At 43.4% G+C, this 16,381-nt stretch overlaps 1 protein-coding gene across 1 annotated transcript in view; it reads right to left on the bottom strand.

The window, feature by feature from the left end:
• The window catches only part of LOC142249348 (pancreatic alpha-amylase-like), a 34,055-nt gene that overhangs the window by 5,747 nt on the left and 11,927 nt on the right, over positions 1-16,381 (bottom strand). The window contains exons 2-8 of the mRNA XM_075320973.1: positions 15,315-15,461; positions 14,863-15,060; positions 14,537-14,767; positions 7,542-7,675; positions 5,909-6,031; positions 5,694-5,793; positions 5,479-5,600 (exon numbers count right to left, since the gene is read on the bottom strand). Coding sequence (XP_075177088.1) covers positions 5,479-5,600; positions 5,694-5,793; positions 5,909-6,031; positions 7,542-7,675; positions 14,537-14,767; positions 14,863-15,060; positions 15,315-15,461 — 1,055 coding nt within the window. The remainder of the gene's footprint in view (positions 1-5,478; positions 5,601-5,693; positions 5,794-5,908; positions 6,032-7,541; positions 7,676-14,536; positions 14,768-14,862; positions 15,061-15,314; positions 15,462-16,381) is intronic.

Raw genomic sequence — 16,381 nt, 5'->3', positions numbered from 1 at the left:
CTGGAATTCGACTCCCCACATGTTACAGCGACTGTGGCAGCACCGCCGAGCCCTGGTGCAATACGTCATGACGTATAGCCTGGGCCAACGAGATGCAGAGGTGGGGCAGATCACCCTGATGGAGTGGTCTCAGATCAAGGACCTATGCACCCTTCTGCACAGTTTCGACATGGCGACGAATATGTTTAGCGCTGACAATGCCATTATCAGCATGACAATTACAGTCATTTACATGCTGGAGCACACGCTAAACACTATTCGGAGTCAGGGGGTGAGACAACAGGAAGGGGAGGAACTACAGGAGGATTCATATGCGCAAGGGACAACAACATCACCAAGGTCCAGACGTTCATCATCACCAACGCAGCAGGCATGGGACCATGGGGGACAGGGATCAACAAGGGCGCATAGTAGCAGGCGAAATGTTGAGGAAGGTGCAGGAGAACATGAAGAAGTGGAGGACGAACTGTCCATGGACATGGAAGACTCAGCAGATGAGGGAGACCTTGGTCAAATTTCAGTTGAAAGAGGTTGGGGGGAGATGTCAGAGGAAGAAAGAACGGGTAGCACCTCTATGCCACAAACACAGCATGGACTTGGTCCGCATGGCTGCGCAAGACACATGAGTGCCTTCGTGTTGCACTACCTCCAACATGACCCTCGTATTGTCAAAATTAGAAGTGATGATGACTACTGGATTGCCACACTATTCGATCCCCGGTACAAGTCAAAATTTTGTGACATAATTCCAGCCATGGAAAGGGACGCACGTATGCAGGAGTATCAGCAGAAGCTGTTACTCGATCTTAGCTCGGCTTTTCCACCAAACAACCGTGCAGGTGCAGGGAGTGATTCTCCCAGTTGTAACTTGACAAACATGGGACGGTCTCGTCATCTTCAATAGTCTACCCGTACCAGTATGACTGTATCTGGTGCTGGTAACAGCAATTTTATGGAATCTTTTCATAACTTTTTTAGATCCTCCTTTGCAAGGCCACCAGAGACAACAAGTCTGACACATAGACAACGGCTGGAGAGGATGATACAGGAGTATCTCCAAATGAACATCGATGCCATGACTTTGCAAATGGAGCCTTGCTCCTTTTGGGATTCAAATCTAGAAAAATGGCCAGAGCTCTCAACTTACGCCTTGGAGATTTTGTCGTGTCCAGCTGCCAGCGTTGTCTCTGAACGTGTCTTCAGTGCTGCTGGGTGTGTGCTGACAGATAAGCGCACGCGTCTGTCCAGTGACAATGTGGACAGACTGACGTTCATCAAAATTAACAAGTCATGGATCCAGAAGGAATTTACTACCCCTGTGTCATCCTGGGGAGAGTAAATGCTTGTGGATTTGGAATGTGATTGATGCAAATCAAAACATCCTGTTTGCAACTAGGGCACAAGGGCTGCCACTGATAAGGTGTCTGTGTGGCCCAATTTTTGGAAAAAAAGGGAGACTCCGCTTGGAGTAACCCTTGTTTGCTGTGTTTTTTAAAAATGATCCAAGATGAACAGAGCTGGGATCAGGAAAGACTTTGCTACCTACCCCGGTGTCATCCTGGGGACGGTTAAGAATAGCGTAGTTTTGAATGTGCTTAATGCAAATCAAAACATCCTGTTTGCAACTAGGGCACAAGTGCTGCCACTGATAAGGTGTCTTTGTGGCCCAATTTTTGGAAAAAAAGGGAGACTCCGCTTGGAGTAACCCTTGCTTGCTGTGTTTTTTAAAAATGATGCAAGATGAACAGAGCTGGGATCAGGAAAGACTTTGCTACCTACCCCGGTGTCATCCTGGGGACGGTTAAGAATAGCGTATTTTTGAATGTGCTTGATGCAAATCTAGCTGTGAAGTGTACAACTGGGGCACACTTCTGCCACTGAATGGGTGGGTGTGTGTTGGGCCCAATTTTTGGAAAAAAAAGGGAGACTCCGCTTGGAGTAACCCTTGCTTGCTGTGTTTTTTAAAAATGATCCAAGATGAACGGAGCTGGGATAAGGAAAGACTTTGCTACCTACCCCGGTGTCATCCTGGGGACGGTTAAGTATGGCGTATTTTTGAATGTGCTTGATGCAAATCTAGCTGTGAAGTGTACAACTAGGGCACAAGTGCTGCCACTGATGGGGTGTCAGTGTGGCCCAATTTTTGGAAAAAAGGGAGACTCCGCTTGGAGTAACCCTTGCTTGCTGTGTTTTTTAAAAATGATCCAAGATGAACAGAGCTGGGATCAGGAAAGACTTTGCTACCTACCCCGGTGTCATCCTGGGGACGATTAAGAATAGCTTATTTTTGAATGTGCTTGATGCAAATCAAAACATCCTGTTTGCAACTAGGGCACAAGTGCTGCCACTGATAAGGTGTCTGTGTGGCCCAATTTTTTGAAAAAAGGGAGACTCCGCTTGGAGTAACCCTTGCTTGCTGTGTTTTTTAAAAATGATCCAAGATGAACAGAGCTGGGATAAGGAAAGACTTTGCTACCTACCCCGGTGTCATCCTGGGGACGGTTAAGTATGGCGTGTTTTTGAATGTGCTTGATGCAAATCTAGCTGTGAAGTGTACAACTAGGGCACAAGTGCTGCCACTGATGGGGTGTCAGTGTGGCCCAATTTTTGGAAAAAAGGGAGACTCCGCTTGGAGTAACCCTTACTTACATTGTTTTTAAAAAAGATCCAAGATGCACAGAGCTGGGATCAGGAAAGACTTTGCTACCTACCCCGGGGTCATCCTGGGGACGGTTAAGTATGGCGTATTTTTGAATGTGCTTGATGCAAATCTAGCTGTGAAGTGTACAACTGGGGCACAAGTGCTGCCACTGAAGGGGTGTCTGTGTGGCCCAATTTTTGGAAAAAAGGGAGACTCCGCTTGGAGTAACCCTTGCTTGCTGTGTTTTTTAAAAATGATGCAAGATGAACAGAGCTGGGATCAGGAAAGACTTTGCTACCTACCCCGGTGTCATCCTGGGGACGGTTAAGAATAGCGTATTTTTGAATGTGCTTGATGCAAATCTAGCTGTGAAGTGTACAACTGGGGCACAACTGCTGCCACTGAATGGGTGGGTGTGTGTGGGGCCCAATTTTTGGAAAAAAAGGGAGACTCCGCTTGGAGTAACCCTTGCTTGCTGTGTTTTTTAAAAATGATCCAAGATGAACAGAGCTGGGATCAGGAAAGACTTTGCTACCTACCCCGATGTCTTCCTGGGGACGGTTAAGTATGGCGTATTTTTGAATGTGCTTGATGCAAATCAAAACATCCTGTTTGCAACTAGGGCACAACTGCTGCCACTGATAAGGTGTCTGTGTGGCCCAATTTTTGGAAAAAAGGGAGACTCCGCTTGGAGTCACCTTGCGGTGTTTTACATGATTTTAGAAGGGCATGCCATGCCTATATCTGTGTCTCATCCTCTTTTTCCTCATAACGCTGTTTTGTTTTCACATGAGAATTTGTTCTTGTCTCTTTCCCATGTGTTTGTGTTGTGTTGTGAGTTGTTTGTCACCTTTTGGACACCTTTGAGGGTGTTTTCTAGGTGTTTTTATGTGTTTGTGATTGCCTGCCATTGTTTCCTATGCAGTTCGATTCGTCGAATGTTCAACGAACCGAACTCGAACGGGACCTCCGTTCGGCGAACCGACCTCGAGCCGAACCGCGACCGGTTCGCTCATCTCTAGTAAGGACTAAGAGACTTGGTCACAGATGTATGGCAGAGACAGGTTGCAGATGGCTTTGTTTATCATGGTTAGGGTTTCAAACTGGAGCCTTCAGGCAATGGGGAAGCCAGTGAAGGGATTAGCAAATAGAAAAAGTCAGAAAATAGTTGGGGGAGAGATGGATTAGTTGGGTAGCAGAGTTTAAGAAAGATTGGAGGGGTACTGGACTGTAAAAGTTAGAGCAGGAGTTTACATTTATTGAGGCAGGAGATGATGAGGGAATGCACAAGTGTTTTTGCAGATTTTGGTTAAGGAATGTATGGATCTGGAAAATAGTTTTGATTTTTAGTCATCAGGAGGTGGAAAGGGCTTGGATATGTGGTTTGAAGGAGAGAGCAGCATCAAGGGTTACCCAAGTTAGCAAGCTTGTGGGACTGAGAAGAGTGAGCAGCCATTGATTTTGATGTGGGGTTGAGTGAGATGATGAATTCTGTTTTGTCCATGTTCAGCTTAAAAAATTAAGCAAAGAAAAAGGATGATATAGTAGACAGAAATTGTGGTATTCTGGTTTAGTAAGGAGGTTTTATTGGGTCCAAAGAAGTAGATCTGTTTGTTATCAGCATTGAGATGATACTGAAAGCCATGAGACTCTATAAGCTGTCCCAGGAAAAATGTATAGGTAGAGAAGAGAAAGAGTCCTAGAACTAAACATTATGGGAAGCCGACAGATAGAGGGCAAGATGTGGAGGTTTGGTGTGAGTGGGAGATTGGGAATGTCTAGTTTGTTAGGTATGAAGAGATCCAGATAGGGCCAAATCTGTGATGCCAAGCGATGAGATAATCTGTAGTAGGAGAAAATGGTTCACTGTGTTGAAAGCAGAGAACAGGTCCAGGAGGACCAAGGAAAGGTGAGAGTGTCTGCATTTTAAATACCCTGCTGCTTTGGGATAGGTCAGTGAAGATTAACCCTGCAGGACACACGAGGAATAAATCTCAGCAGGAATTGTGAATGCCTCCCTAGTAGGGCTGAGCGGATCCGAACTGTAAAAGTCCGGATCTGCGCCGCTGTGGGCTGAGAATACCAGCCCCCAGCCGGCATTATCTTGGCTGGGGATGAAAATTAGGGGGGACCGAACGTTGTTTTTTTTTAATTTATTTAAATAATAAAAAAAAGCCACATCACCGACACTTCTAACAGGAACATGCATGTGTTTCTGAAACAGATGCACGTTCACCATACTGGCCCGCAGACACTTAGACTGCTTTTCCCGCCCACCGGCCATCCTGCCGCCTCTGATTGGTTGCAGTCAGCTGACACGATGACACTCAGGGTGGGGGTGCGTCTAACTGTAACCAATTACACGCGCTGGTGGGTGGGAAAAATAATGAATATTGAATTGTCTTCTCTGGAAGGGAAAAGCATGACCCGGAAAGAGTTTGCTGCCATGACACAGCCTCGGGTGAGTACACTGCGCGCACTCTTACCCCCCTACCCCCTCCTCAAATGTTTTTAATCTCTGGATTCTGGTCCCCATAGACTTATATGGTCACCGGAATCCTGGGCGGATCTGGACTTTTTTCTCAATCCAACAGTGATCTGTCAGTCCTGGATTTTGGTGGGTTCGATCAACTCTACTCCCTGTAGCCAGGTGGAAACAGCAAGGATAAGAAGTGGATTGGAAAAGCTGCATAAGGGCTCAGCGTAGTGGCCTGATATAGGAATAAACAGAGTGGCACGCGTAGTGAGTAGCACGATGCTGGGGACATGAGTGCCTTACCACAATGATTTGACAATTTGTTGTGTAATATACATTTTGAAGTTCGTTTACAACTTACTTAATCTGACGCCATCTGTGCTCACAGACCCAGTCATTGCCACAAGTTGTGTCTGCATTGATAGTAACAGGTTTTGTGGAGCCATCAGAGTAGCTTGGTGGTCCAATCCAGTCATTGGTATCCTATGAAAAATATTTAAAATTATAATAGTAGATTTGAATTAGGATAAATAATTAGAACTAGCTTGATCCTACATTTTCTGCAAGTAATCTTACCTTGCCGTTGACCCAGTTTCTTGGCCACCTAAAACTGGACATGATACGTGTAAATCCATAGGGATGAGCCAACATGAAGCCAACTCCCATCTTGTAGATACTATAGAGCCAGAATAAAATCATATGTGGTAAGCATTATGAATTGCTTACGAATTAACATAAATATTAGAAATTTAATCATCAGATGTTTATTCTGAATTAAATTTTAAAATTACCGAGAATCAAAGAAGGTAAGAATTGAAGCTCCTCCTGCACCATGTCCTCTTTGGTTATCGTGGTTGTCTACAAAGACCAAGGCTCTGTCAGAGGGCATGAAACCCCATCCTTCACCCCAGTTTCTAGAGAAAGTGGAATTAATAACCATAATGCATTAATTTAGAACTTTTCTGTTTTTTTAATCATATACATAACCTTATGTCTCAACTAAAGGAAATACATTTATTCTTTATGGATATCTGTTGAAGCTTTGCATTTCCTTTATATTTCAAAAGAACTTATCGCCACTTCTGACATGTCTGTGTTTATAAATACTTGTGTTTCCATGATGCTGCTGCACCTATTATAAAATGTTGCATTGTACCAGCAGTGTAAGTTTATGACTAGGGATGGGCAGACTCGAACTGTAAAAGTCCGGATCCCCACGGATTCAAAAGTACCCGTGCATCGACCTTGGGCCCTGTGTTCTCAGGGAACTCCAGGTGCTTATCAAGATTTGGCAACTTGGGTAATAAAAAAAATAAAGGAAAATTAAAGAATAAAAGGGAAAAGCAAAAAGGCTCCTGGGCGCCCAAGAAGGACCAGCAAATGCCAGGACCGTATCTTAAAACTGTTTCAGCTGCGGGATCGGACTACCAGCAGTGCCGAGCTAGCTCAGCAATGGCAGCAGGCTGGTGTGAGTGCTTCTGCACACACTGTGAGGCGGAGACTGCTTGAGCAAGGCCTGGTTTCAAGGAGGACAGCAAAGAAGCCACTTCTCTCCAGAAAAAACATCAGGGACCGACTGATATTCTGCAAAAGGTACAGGGAGTGGACTGCTGAGGACTGGGGTAAAGTCATTTTCTCAGATGAATCCCCTTTTCAATTGTTTGGGACATCTGGAAAACAGCTTATTAGGAGAAGAAGAGGTGAGCGCTACCACCAGTCTTGTCTCATGCCAACTGTTAAGCATCCTGAAACGATTCATGTGTGGGGGTTGCTTCTCAGTCAAGGGAATCGGCTTACTCAGTGTTGCCTAAAAACACAGCCATGAATAAAGAATGGTACCAGAATGTCCTCCAAGAGCAACTTCTCCCAACTGTCCAAGAGCAGTTTGGCGCCCAACAATGCCTTTTCCAGCATGATGGAGCACCTTGCCATAAAGCAAACGTGATCACTAAATGGCTCATGGAACAAAACATAGAGATTTTGGGTCCATGGCCTGGAAACTCCCCAGATCTTAATCCCATTGAGAACTTGTGGGCAATCATCAAGAGACGGGTGGACAAACAAAAACCAACAAATTCTGGTAAAATGCAAGCATTGCTTATGCAAGAATGGACAGCTATCAGTCAGGTTTTGGTCCAGAAGTTGATTGAGAGCATGCCAGGGAGAATTGCAGAGGTCCTGAAGAAGAAGGGTCAACACTGCAAATATTGACTTGCTGCATTAACTCATTCTAACTGTCAATATAACCTTTTGGTACTCATAATATGATTGCAATTATATTTCTGTATGTGATGTAAACATCAGACAAACACAATTAAAAACCAGAGGGCAACAGATCATGTGAAAATATAATTTTGGTGTCATTCTCAAAACTTTTGGCCATGACTGTACGATGTCATTTTGCTGATAAATGTTACAATTTACCTCAGATAAGCCATCTTCTCACCATTCCACTTGCGGATAACTGTTCCGAGCTTGGCACCATACTTAAATTCTGTTACTCTTCCAATTCCAAAGTATTGATTGGAGGAAATGGCCTCACCTCCAAGATCAATAACCTATACCATAAGGATATACCTTTAAATATTCTTACTTTTTAAAAGCTTCAAATAGAATCTTCAATATTTAACAAATGGGTAACCATGTAATCACAAATGTTTTCTGGAAGAACTAACAACATGGTTAAGGTGAGTTTTAGGATGGAGACACATGAACGTAAAGTATCCGATGCGAGTGCATCGGATGCGATATGCGATAATGACCCTCAGATGCCACTATGCAGCCAGCATGAGCAGAGTGTCATGCGACTGTGACCTGATCCTGCAGCTGCGGAAGAGGGGGCAGGATTAATCTCCCCATCTCCTCCATTGTGAGCTGATGCGATTATCGCACTGCACTTGGATGATATCTGATGTTTCACTTGCACCCATAGACTTGTATGGGTGCGGGTGACAAGGCTCTCGCTGACAATCGCAGCACGCTGATCCGGAATCTGGATGAGAAAAAACCTGACCATCCGCTCTCCCTTATTAAATAACATTGGTTCGAGTGCAATGCGAGATTTTCTCGCATTGGACCCGTCCGATTCATACGCTCGTGTGAGCGTGCCCTTAAAAGGATTCTATCACCAAGTTTCTGCTACATCTACTGAGACCAGCATGACTTAAGGACAGAGTCCCCTATTCCAGTGATGCAGAACTGGTTGGGCTGTTTGCTCTTTTATCTAGTGCAGATCTACCAGTTTTTTAATGCTGAGCTCTGAATTACCCTTTTGACAGATTTTTGTGTACATTGGAAATAGAATGCTGCTATTCATTGATGGATGCAGGGTTATACAGATCTCATTAATATAGAGGACTACGTGGTATGACATGACACAAAAAACTGAAAAACCAGAGATTTTTTTTCACAACTGCAGCAAACCACTCTGTGCGTGCCATATCACTGGAATCAGGGTCTTTGCCTCTATACTATGCTGCTTTCAGATTAGGTGGTGTGAGAGAATAGATTCCATTTTGTTCCTATAATGTCCATCTTGTTTTATAGCTAATGATGTCATAGAGCCCAGCTAACAATGAAGGGCAGGGAAGTTTCACATTCCTGTTCATGCCCCTACTGCTTTTATTGGTGCATAGCTCAGATGGGCAAGACCTTTGCCTGTGAACTTATATAAACTGGTTATTTTCACTAATAAAGGAGAATTCATCATTCAACATGTGTGTGCTGTATTGATTTCCCGAGCACTCATAAAACAAATCTTATTAATTTGGAGTTCCAGAGGCATAGAAGGAGAGTATTTTGCTAACAGTGGTGGACATCTGGTGACAGATTGCCTTAAAGTTTTAATGTGCTTCAAGGGACTTTTATGATCTTGTATGTAAAGAAATACATACATGCAAGAAACACTGTTCTACAGCTAAATTGGTTCAAGCACAAAAACAGTTGAACTGAACAAATTTTGTGATGCTGAAGATGAATATTATACTTAAATTTAAAGATTGACTCTAATCTTCAAGATCCTGAGGAGGTTGTAATTACTTATGACACCTTTCATGCAGGCTTACAGAAAAATTGTGTCTTTATTATTTTATCAACTTTATTGCATTGTTAGTAGCTAGTCTATTACATCATCTATTTAGTCTATTGAGCCTTCACTATTCTGTCATCTTAGGGTACTTTCACACATCCGGATTTTTGCTCTGCGGCACAATACGGCGTTCTGCAGAAAAACCGCAACCGGCTTTTGTAACGCCGGTTGCGGTTTTTTTTTGCATAGACTTACATTAGTGCCGTATTGTGCCGCAGGGGCTTGCGTTCGGTCCGGTTTTTGCCGCATGCGGCAAATTTAGCCGATGCCGCGGCCGGATCGAACGTTCCCTGCAACGTTTTTTGCTCCGGCAAAAAACACCGCATCGCGCCGCATCCGGCCGCTGCGGCGCATTTTTAAATGCATACCTATGGAGGCCGGATGCGGCGCGATGCGGAAAAAAATGCATCCGGCCGCCGCATGCAGTTTTTTCCACTGCGCATGCTCAGTAGCATGCCGCAACCGGAAAAACCGGACGGGCCGCATGTAAAAACTTATGCAAAGGATGCGGTGTTTTCGCCGCATTCGTTGCATAGTTTTCACAGCCGGATTGAGCCGCAGTGCTCAAACCGGATGTGTGAAAGTAGCCTTAGGGGACCAATAAAAAAACGCCAACACATCTCCGATGCTGTAATCCTAATTACACTTGCATCACCTACTTTTATAAATGCTCTCTGTGCTAGGTATACACTTTTAGAATTTTTTAGCTTAGTTTCATAGTATATTGACATGTTTCTATGTTTTATTTCAGATATGCATCATTCTTGCATTAACTAATCAGATTTTGCTTCATATGAAGAGAAGTCATTTTTGCGTTATTAAGGTGAAACGTTTGACTACCATGATAAGACAAGCATACAGTTAGGTCCAGAAATATTTGGACAGTGACACAATTTTCGCGAGTTGGGCTCTGCATGCCACCACATTGGATTTGAAATGAAACCTCTACAACAGAATTCAAGTGCAGATTGTAACGTTTAATTTGAAGGTTTGAACAAAAACATCTGATAGAAATTGTAGGAATTGTACACATTTCTTTACAAACACTCCACATTTTAGGAGGTCAAAAGTAATTGGACAAATAAACCAAACCCAAACAAAATATTTTTATTTTCAATATTTTGTTGCGAATCCTTTGGAGGCAATCACTGCCTTAAGTCTGGAACCCATGGACATCACCAAACGCTGGGTTTCCTCCTTCTTAATGCTTTGCGAGGCCTTTACAGCCGCAGCCTTCAGGTCTTGCTTGTTTGTGGGTCTTTCCGTCTTAAGTCTGTATTTGAGCAAGTGAAATGCATGCTCAATTGGGTTAAGATCTGGTGATTGACTTGGCCATTGCAGAATTTTCCACTTTTTTGCACTCATGAACTCCTGGGTAGCTTTGGCTGTATGCTTGGGGTCATTGTCCATCTGTACTATGAAGCGCCGTCCGATCAACTTTGCGGCATTTGGCTGAATCTGGGCTGAAAGTATATCCCGGTACACTTCAGAATTCATCCGGCTACTCTTGTCTGCTGTTATGTCATCAATAAACACAAGTGACCCAGTGCCATTGAAAGCCATGCATGCCCATGCCATCACGTTGCCTCCACCATGTTTTACAGAGGATGTGGTGTGCCTTGGATCATGTGCTGTTCCCTTTCTTCTCCAAACTTTTTTCTTCCCATCATTCTGGTACAGGTCGATCTTTGTCTCATCTGTCCATAGAATACTTTTCCAGAACTGAGCTGGCTTCATGAGGTGTTTTTCAGCAAATTTAACTCTGGCCTGTCTATTTTTGGAATTGATGAATGGTTTGCATCTAGATGTGAACCCTTTGTATTTACTTTCATGTAGTCTTCTCTTTACTGTTGACTTAGAGACAGATACACCTACTTCACTGAGAGTGTTCTGGACTTCAGTTGATGTTGTGAACGGGTTCTTCTTCACCAAAGAAAGTATGCGGCGATCATCCACCACTGTTGTCATCCGTGGACGCCCAGGCCTTTTTGAGTTCCCAAGCTCACCAGTCAATTCCTTTTTTCTCAGAATGTACCCGACTGTTGATTTTGCTACTCCAAGCATGTCTGCTATCTCTCTGATGGATTTTTTTCTTTTTTTTCAGCCTCAGGATGTTCTGCTTCACCTCAATTGAGAGTTCCTTAGACCTCATGTTGTCTGGTCACAGCAACAGCTTCCAAATGCAAAACCACACACCTGTAATCAAGCCCAGACCTTTTAACTACTTCATTGATTACAGGTTAACGAGGGAGACGCCTTCAGAGTTAATTACAGCCCTTAGAGTCCCTTGTCCAATTACTTTTGGTCCCTTGAAAAAGAGGAGACTATGTATTACAGAGCTATGATTCCTAAACCCTTTCTCCGATTTGGATGCGAAAACTCTCATATTGCAGCTGGGAGTGTGCACTTTCAGCCCATATTATATATATAATTGTATTTCTGAACATGTTTTTGTAAACAGCTAAAATAACAAAACTTGTGTCACTGTCCAAATATTTCTGGACCTAACTGAATAATCTGTAATTTTTTTGCAGAATAAGTGTTCAGGAAAGAGTTGGCTCCATAAATATGCAGCAATAGATGTGCATCTTACCCAGTGGTTGCATGGGAAGAGGCAATTTATGTTTTTTTGCAGTCCCAATGACCTGGAGAGAGCCAACCGATCACACTACCAATTACTTTTTCTACATGGTGCCCCCTATTAGGAAAGTACTTCCAAGGAAGAAGTGGACTTTACAGTATCCAAACATTCCATTTGCAATACACCCAGTACCACATACAGAAGAGCTGCAAATTCCAAAAGCACCAGAAACATTTTCAGTCTAGTCACGTGAGGTAGAATACGGCTCTTGGTGTCATGAAGCATCTTCCTCTCATGACCCAGACTTTCTGTCAGCAGCTAAACCACACTTTATATCACAAAGTGAACTGAACAATCTTGTTCGAAATTTGGATCTACCCAAGAGTATGGCTGAGATCTCAAGTTCCAGGCTACAACAGTAAAATTTCCTAGAGGGCGATGTTCTGATTTCTTTATTCTGTAACCGTAGTAAAGATGTTGGAAAATAGTTCATCATGGAGGGTGATCTTGTGGCATACACTCGCTGACAGAAGTTATGTCGCTTATCAATGTTATGTAAATAAAAGCTTATAACCTGACTAAATTCATCCATTGGTTTTATAAATTACTCTTTTGAAAGCTGACACCCTCCCAAATTTGGTTTAGGTTCTGAAAATAAAGTTGCTGCAAAGCTGAAATATTGATCATTTAATGAACACAAAAAGGTCAGATTTTGGCAAGAGAAAAGTTTTGTTGCCTTGTCATATAATGCACCCAATCCTAGTTTACATCCTCACCTGTGCTCACTAAATGATCGGTTAATTAGTGGGTGTGTATGAAAAGAAACCCAGCACCCCAGACCCGCACTTGAACTGCAACTTGACCTCTGACAACATGCTAAAAATCCACCCTGCGACTAAAGCCTTGAATATCAAGAGGCTGAAAACCAGATCCACTGCAGAGGTGGCTGGCACCTTTAATGTGTCTCAACGTCAAGTACAAAGAATTAAAAAAAGATTTGAAGATACTGGAGATGTTTTTGACAAGCCCAGGTCCAGCAGATCCCATAAGATAACTGCTCAGGAGGAACGTTTTTTGGTTAGAAAATCAAAAGCCAGCCCCTCTTCCACTGCAGCAGAGCTCCAACAGGGCTTGTCACCTCAAGTCCCTGTGTCAACTAGAACAGTTTGTAGGATTCTGTTTCGAAATGGCCTTCATGGTCGAATCAGTGCCCAGAAGCCAGCACTAAACAAAAGGCAATAAAAAAACCATGTGGAATTTGCCAAGTCTCACAGCCTGCTAAACAGATGGACGCTGGAAAAGTGGCAGAAGGTGGATTTCTCTGATGAATCTTCAGTTGAATTACACCACAGCCACCGCAAATACTGCAGGAGACCTACTGGAGCCCATATGGATCCAAAATACACCCAGAAAACAGTTAAGTTTGGTGGTGGAAAGATCATGGTCTGGGGTTACATTCAGTATGGGGGTGTGCGAAACATTTGCAAGGTGGAAGGCAATATCATTAGCCTAAAATATAAAAAAGGATTAGCTACCTCTTACATCCCAATCATCCCATCAAATTCTGCAGCAGGATGGTGCTCCATCTCATACATCCATCTCTACAACAAAGTTCCTCCTGGCAAAGAAGATCAAAGTGCTCAAGCACTGGCCAGCCCAGTCACCAGACATGAACATCCTTGAGCATTTTTGGGGTAGGATGAAAAAGGAAGCTTGGAAGACAAAACCAAAGAATCTAGATGAACTCTGGGAGGCATGTAAGACTGCGTTCTTTGCTATTCCTGAGGACTTCAACAATAAATTGTATGAATCATTGTTGAACCGCATAGATGCAGTCTTTCAAGCTAATGGAAGTCACACAAAATATTAAATATGTCATTAATAGTACAACAACTTCATTCACCAATGTTATGCAACATATCTTTGTATTAGAAGTTAATTATTTGTTTGAATTTCACATTACTTTCTGTGGGCGACAAATCTTTTGTCTTGCCAAAATCTCAGGAAGTGAGTCATGACAGTGACAGCGGTTATCAGCTCACCCCACACGGTCATGACAATCCATTGGTGCCCCGTGATCACTTCGCGGATCTGCAGATGGTGGCAGGGAATGGCGCAATTCCCACCAGAGCGCGTTGGATCATGAGGTCAGAGTTAAACAGCTCAATCTAAGGGGTTAACAGGTGTGGGTGGATGTCCGATCTACCTGAGCCTGTTAGCTGCACATGTCTGCTGGTCAGGTCCACAAACATGTGCAGGGAATAATGCGGGAGTCCTCACTGAAGAGAGGGAGGTGACCTATGACATATAAATACGTCCTAAGTCGTAAAGAGGTTAAAACTGTATTTTATGTTATCAAACACTACCTACAAATCATATTGTTATTCCGACAAGAAAAATCAGTATGTCCAAGTCTGTTTAAAATTGTCTTTCAATGAGGAACAAGGGAGTGCATTAACACTAGAACTACTGGACTCGTGACACCTATATAGAAATATATGGTGCAAAGTAGTCAAAATGACTACCTCAGTAGTTCTAGTGTTAATAAAAAAGCATCAAAGATTATATTTTAGTTTTTCTTTTTACCTAGATTATGTTTCTTTATAAGGAGCCCATTTACATGTTTACATTTCTAAATATATCAAATTGTTCTGCAGAAATACTATCAATGAAACTATTTATTTTTGATCGGATTAATAGAAGGGTAAAATATAACATTGGGTAACATTGGATGTGAAATGGAAATGTTACCTCCTGGAAAATAAAGGCTCTTGAACCACCAGGAAACCATCTTGTGTTGAGATTGTGAAGTCTGTCAGTGATAGCCTTGAGGTCTCCCGGCCACATATGTTTGGCAGCATCAAATCTAAAGCCAGCAACTCCGATATCAATAAGATTGTTCAAATATTCAGCAACCTTTCCACGGACGTAGTCTTTTTCCAAGGCAAGATCCAAAAGACTAACAAGACGACAGTCTCTGACCTATGAAGAAAAAGTAGATGTTTTCATCAAGAGAATGATGATGAGAGTAACACATATGTAAGTGCCTGGCATAAGGTAAGAATAAGTATATATACCTGGTAGGGATCACCATAGTTTTCAATTTCTCCACTGGCAGTTTTGCACTTGCCATCATTAAAGTCCGAGCCAGAATATGGCACAGAAGGGAAATCTCTTGAACCAGCATTGAAATAGGAACCACAGGATGAATGAGTACCGGCACCACCTCCGGCGCCACACATGTGATTAATGATGGCATCCACATAGATATACACCTAAGATCCAGGGACCAAAAAGACAGTACTGTATTATTAGCAAAAGCATAGCGAAATCAGGATTGATAGAAAGGTAGAGACAACCGGATATTGTAATTTTATAAGTTATTATACATTTTTCCATAGACTGGGGAAGTTTCAATAGTTAGCTAAATTTGTTTATGAAATGCAGAGACTAGGACAACTGACAGGGCTATAATATTACACATTCTTAATTTTATGTTCAAGTGCTATTATATAATATTTCCACTTACCCCAACATTATTACATCTGGTCACCATGTCTCTGAATTGCTGCTCATTACCAGAGCGGGAGCAAAGCTTGTAGCTGATAGGCTGGTACCTTTCATACCAAGGTCTCCATGGATTGGTAACAATGAGATTATCATTTGGTGGAGAAATCTACAAAATACATAAGTAAACATAAAAATATATCCACTTAGTTTAATCCAGAAAAAGTAAATAGCACATCCACTTGAAAAAAAAAAATTGCTTCTATGTAGAAAATCCATTAGAAAGGCATAAAAAATATAATTGGCCATAAAATGACACGTTTCTGATGTACACAGAACCTTCATCATTTAATAGCTCCTGCAAAAAGTAGTTACAAATAGTTGGGCAGATTTACTAACGCTGTTGTCGCGGGCGGAGAGGGGGGCCGTCGCTGCTGCGCTCTCGCTGGCGCTCGGATCCGGAGACTCGAGCGGCGCTCCTCGCCCGTGAGTGAAAGGGGTGGTTTGGTTTGGGGATTTGGTCCGTGACGCCACCCACGGTTTGTGGTGAAGGTGGGCACCACTGCTGCTGGTGATGGGGATCCCAGGAGCGTTATTAGGGAGCAGCTGAGATGTTTTCCCCCTCCGTGGGTAGGGGGGTTGGTGGTCCCGGGGCCCGGTTGAGGGTTACGGGGAAGCAGGGCTGGCAAGGTGCAGGGTCGCTTGGACTGCGTAGCGTGGTGCCAGTCGGCACGGTAGTACTCACTCAGCCACAAATGGATGCACAGTCTCTGGTAAAACAAATGGCTGGATGGACGGGTCCCACAGCCGGCTGCTGTGGCTTCTCCTGGACGGTTGGTGGTGGCTGTCTTTCCCTGCACCTTTTGTGTGTGTTCGGTCCCGATGGCTTCCCACCGGTAACCCGCTCCCCAGCGTGGATATGTGCCGGAGGAGCCCTTTTGCCTGCAGGCTCTGGCCCTGGGAACTCTAGCTGTGGCGATAGCTGTATTTCCCTTTTGCTGTTTGGACAGTTGCTTTCAATCGGGTCTTGGCTGCTAGGAAACCCCTGGGGTTCCGGTCACTAACGGATTTGACCTGTTTAATGGCGAC

Source organism: Anomaloglossus baeobatrachus, chromosome 8 (assembly GCF_048569485.1).
Source record: "Anomaloglossus baeobatrachus isolate aAnoBae1 chromosome 8, aAnoBae1.hap1, whole genome shotgun sequence".
Lineage (NCBI taxonomy): Eukaryota > Metazoa > Chordata > Amphibia > Anura > Aromobatidae > Anomaloglossus > Anomaloglossus baeobatrachus.
This window is presented reverse-complemented; position numbering and strand designations above follow the sequence as displayed.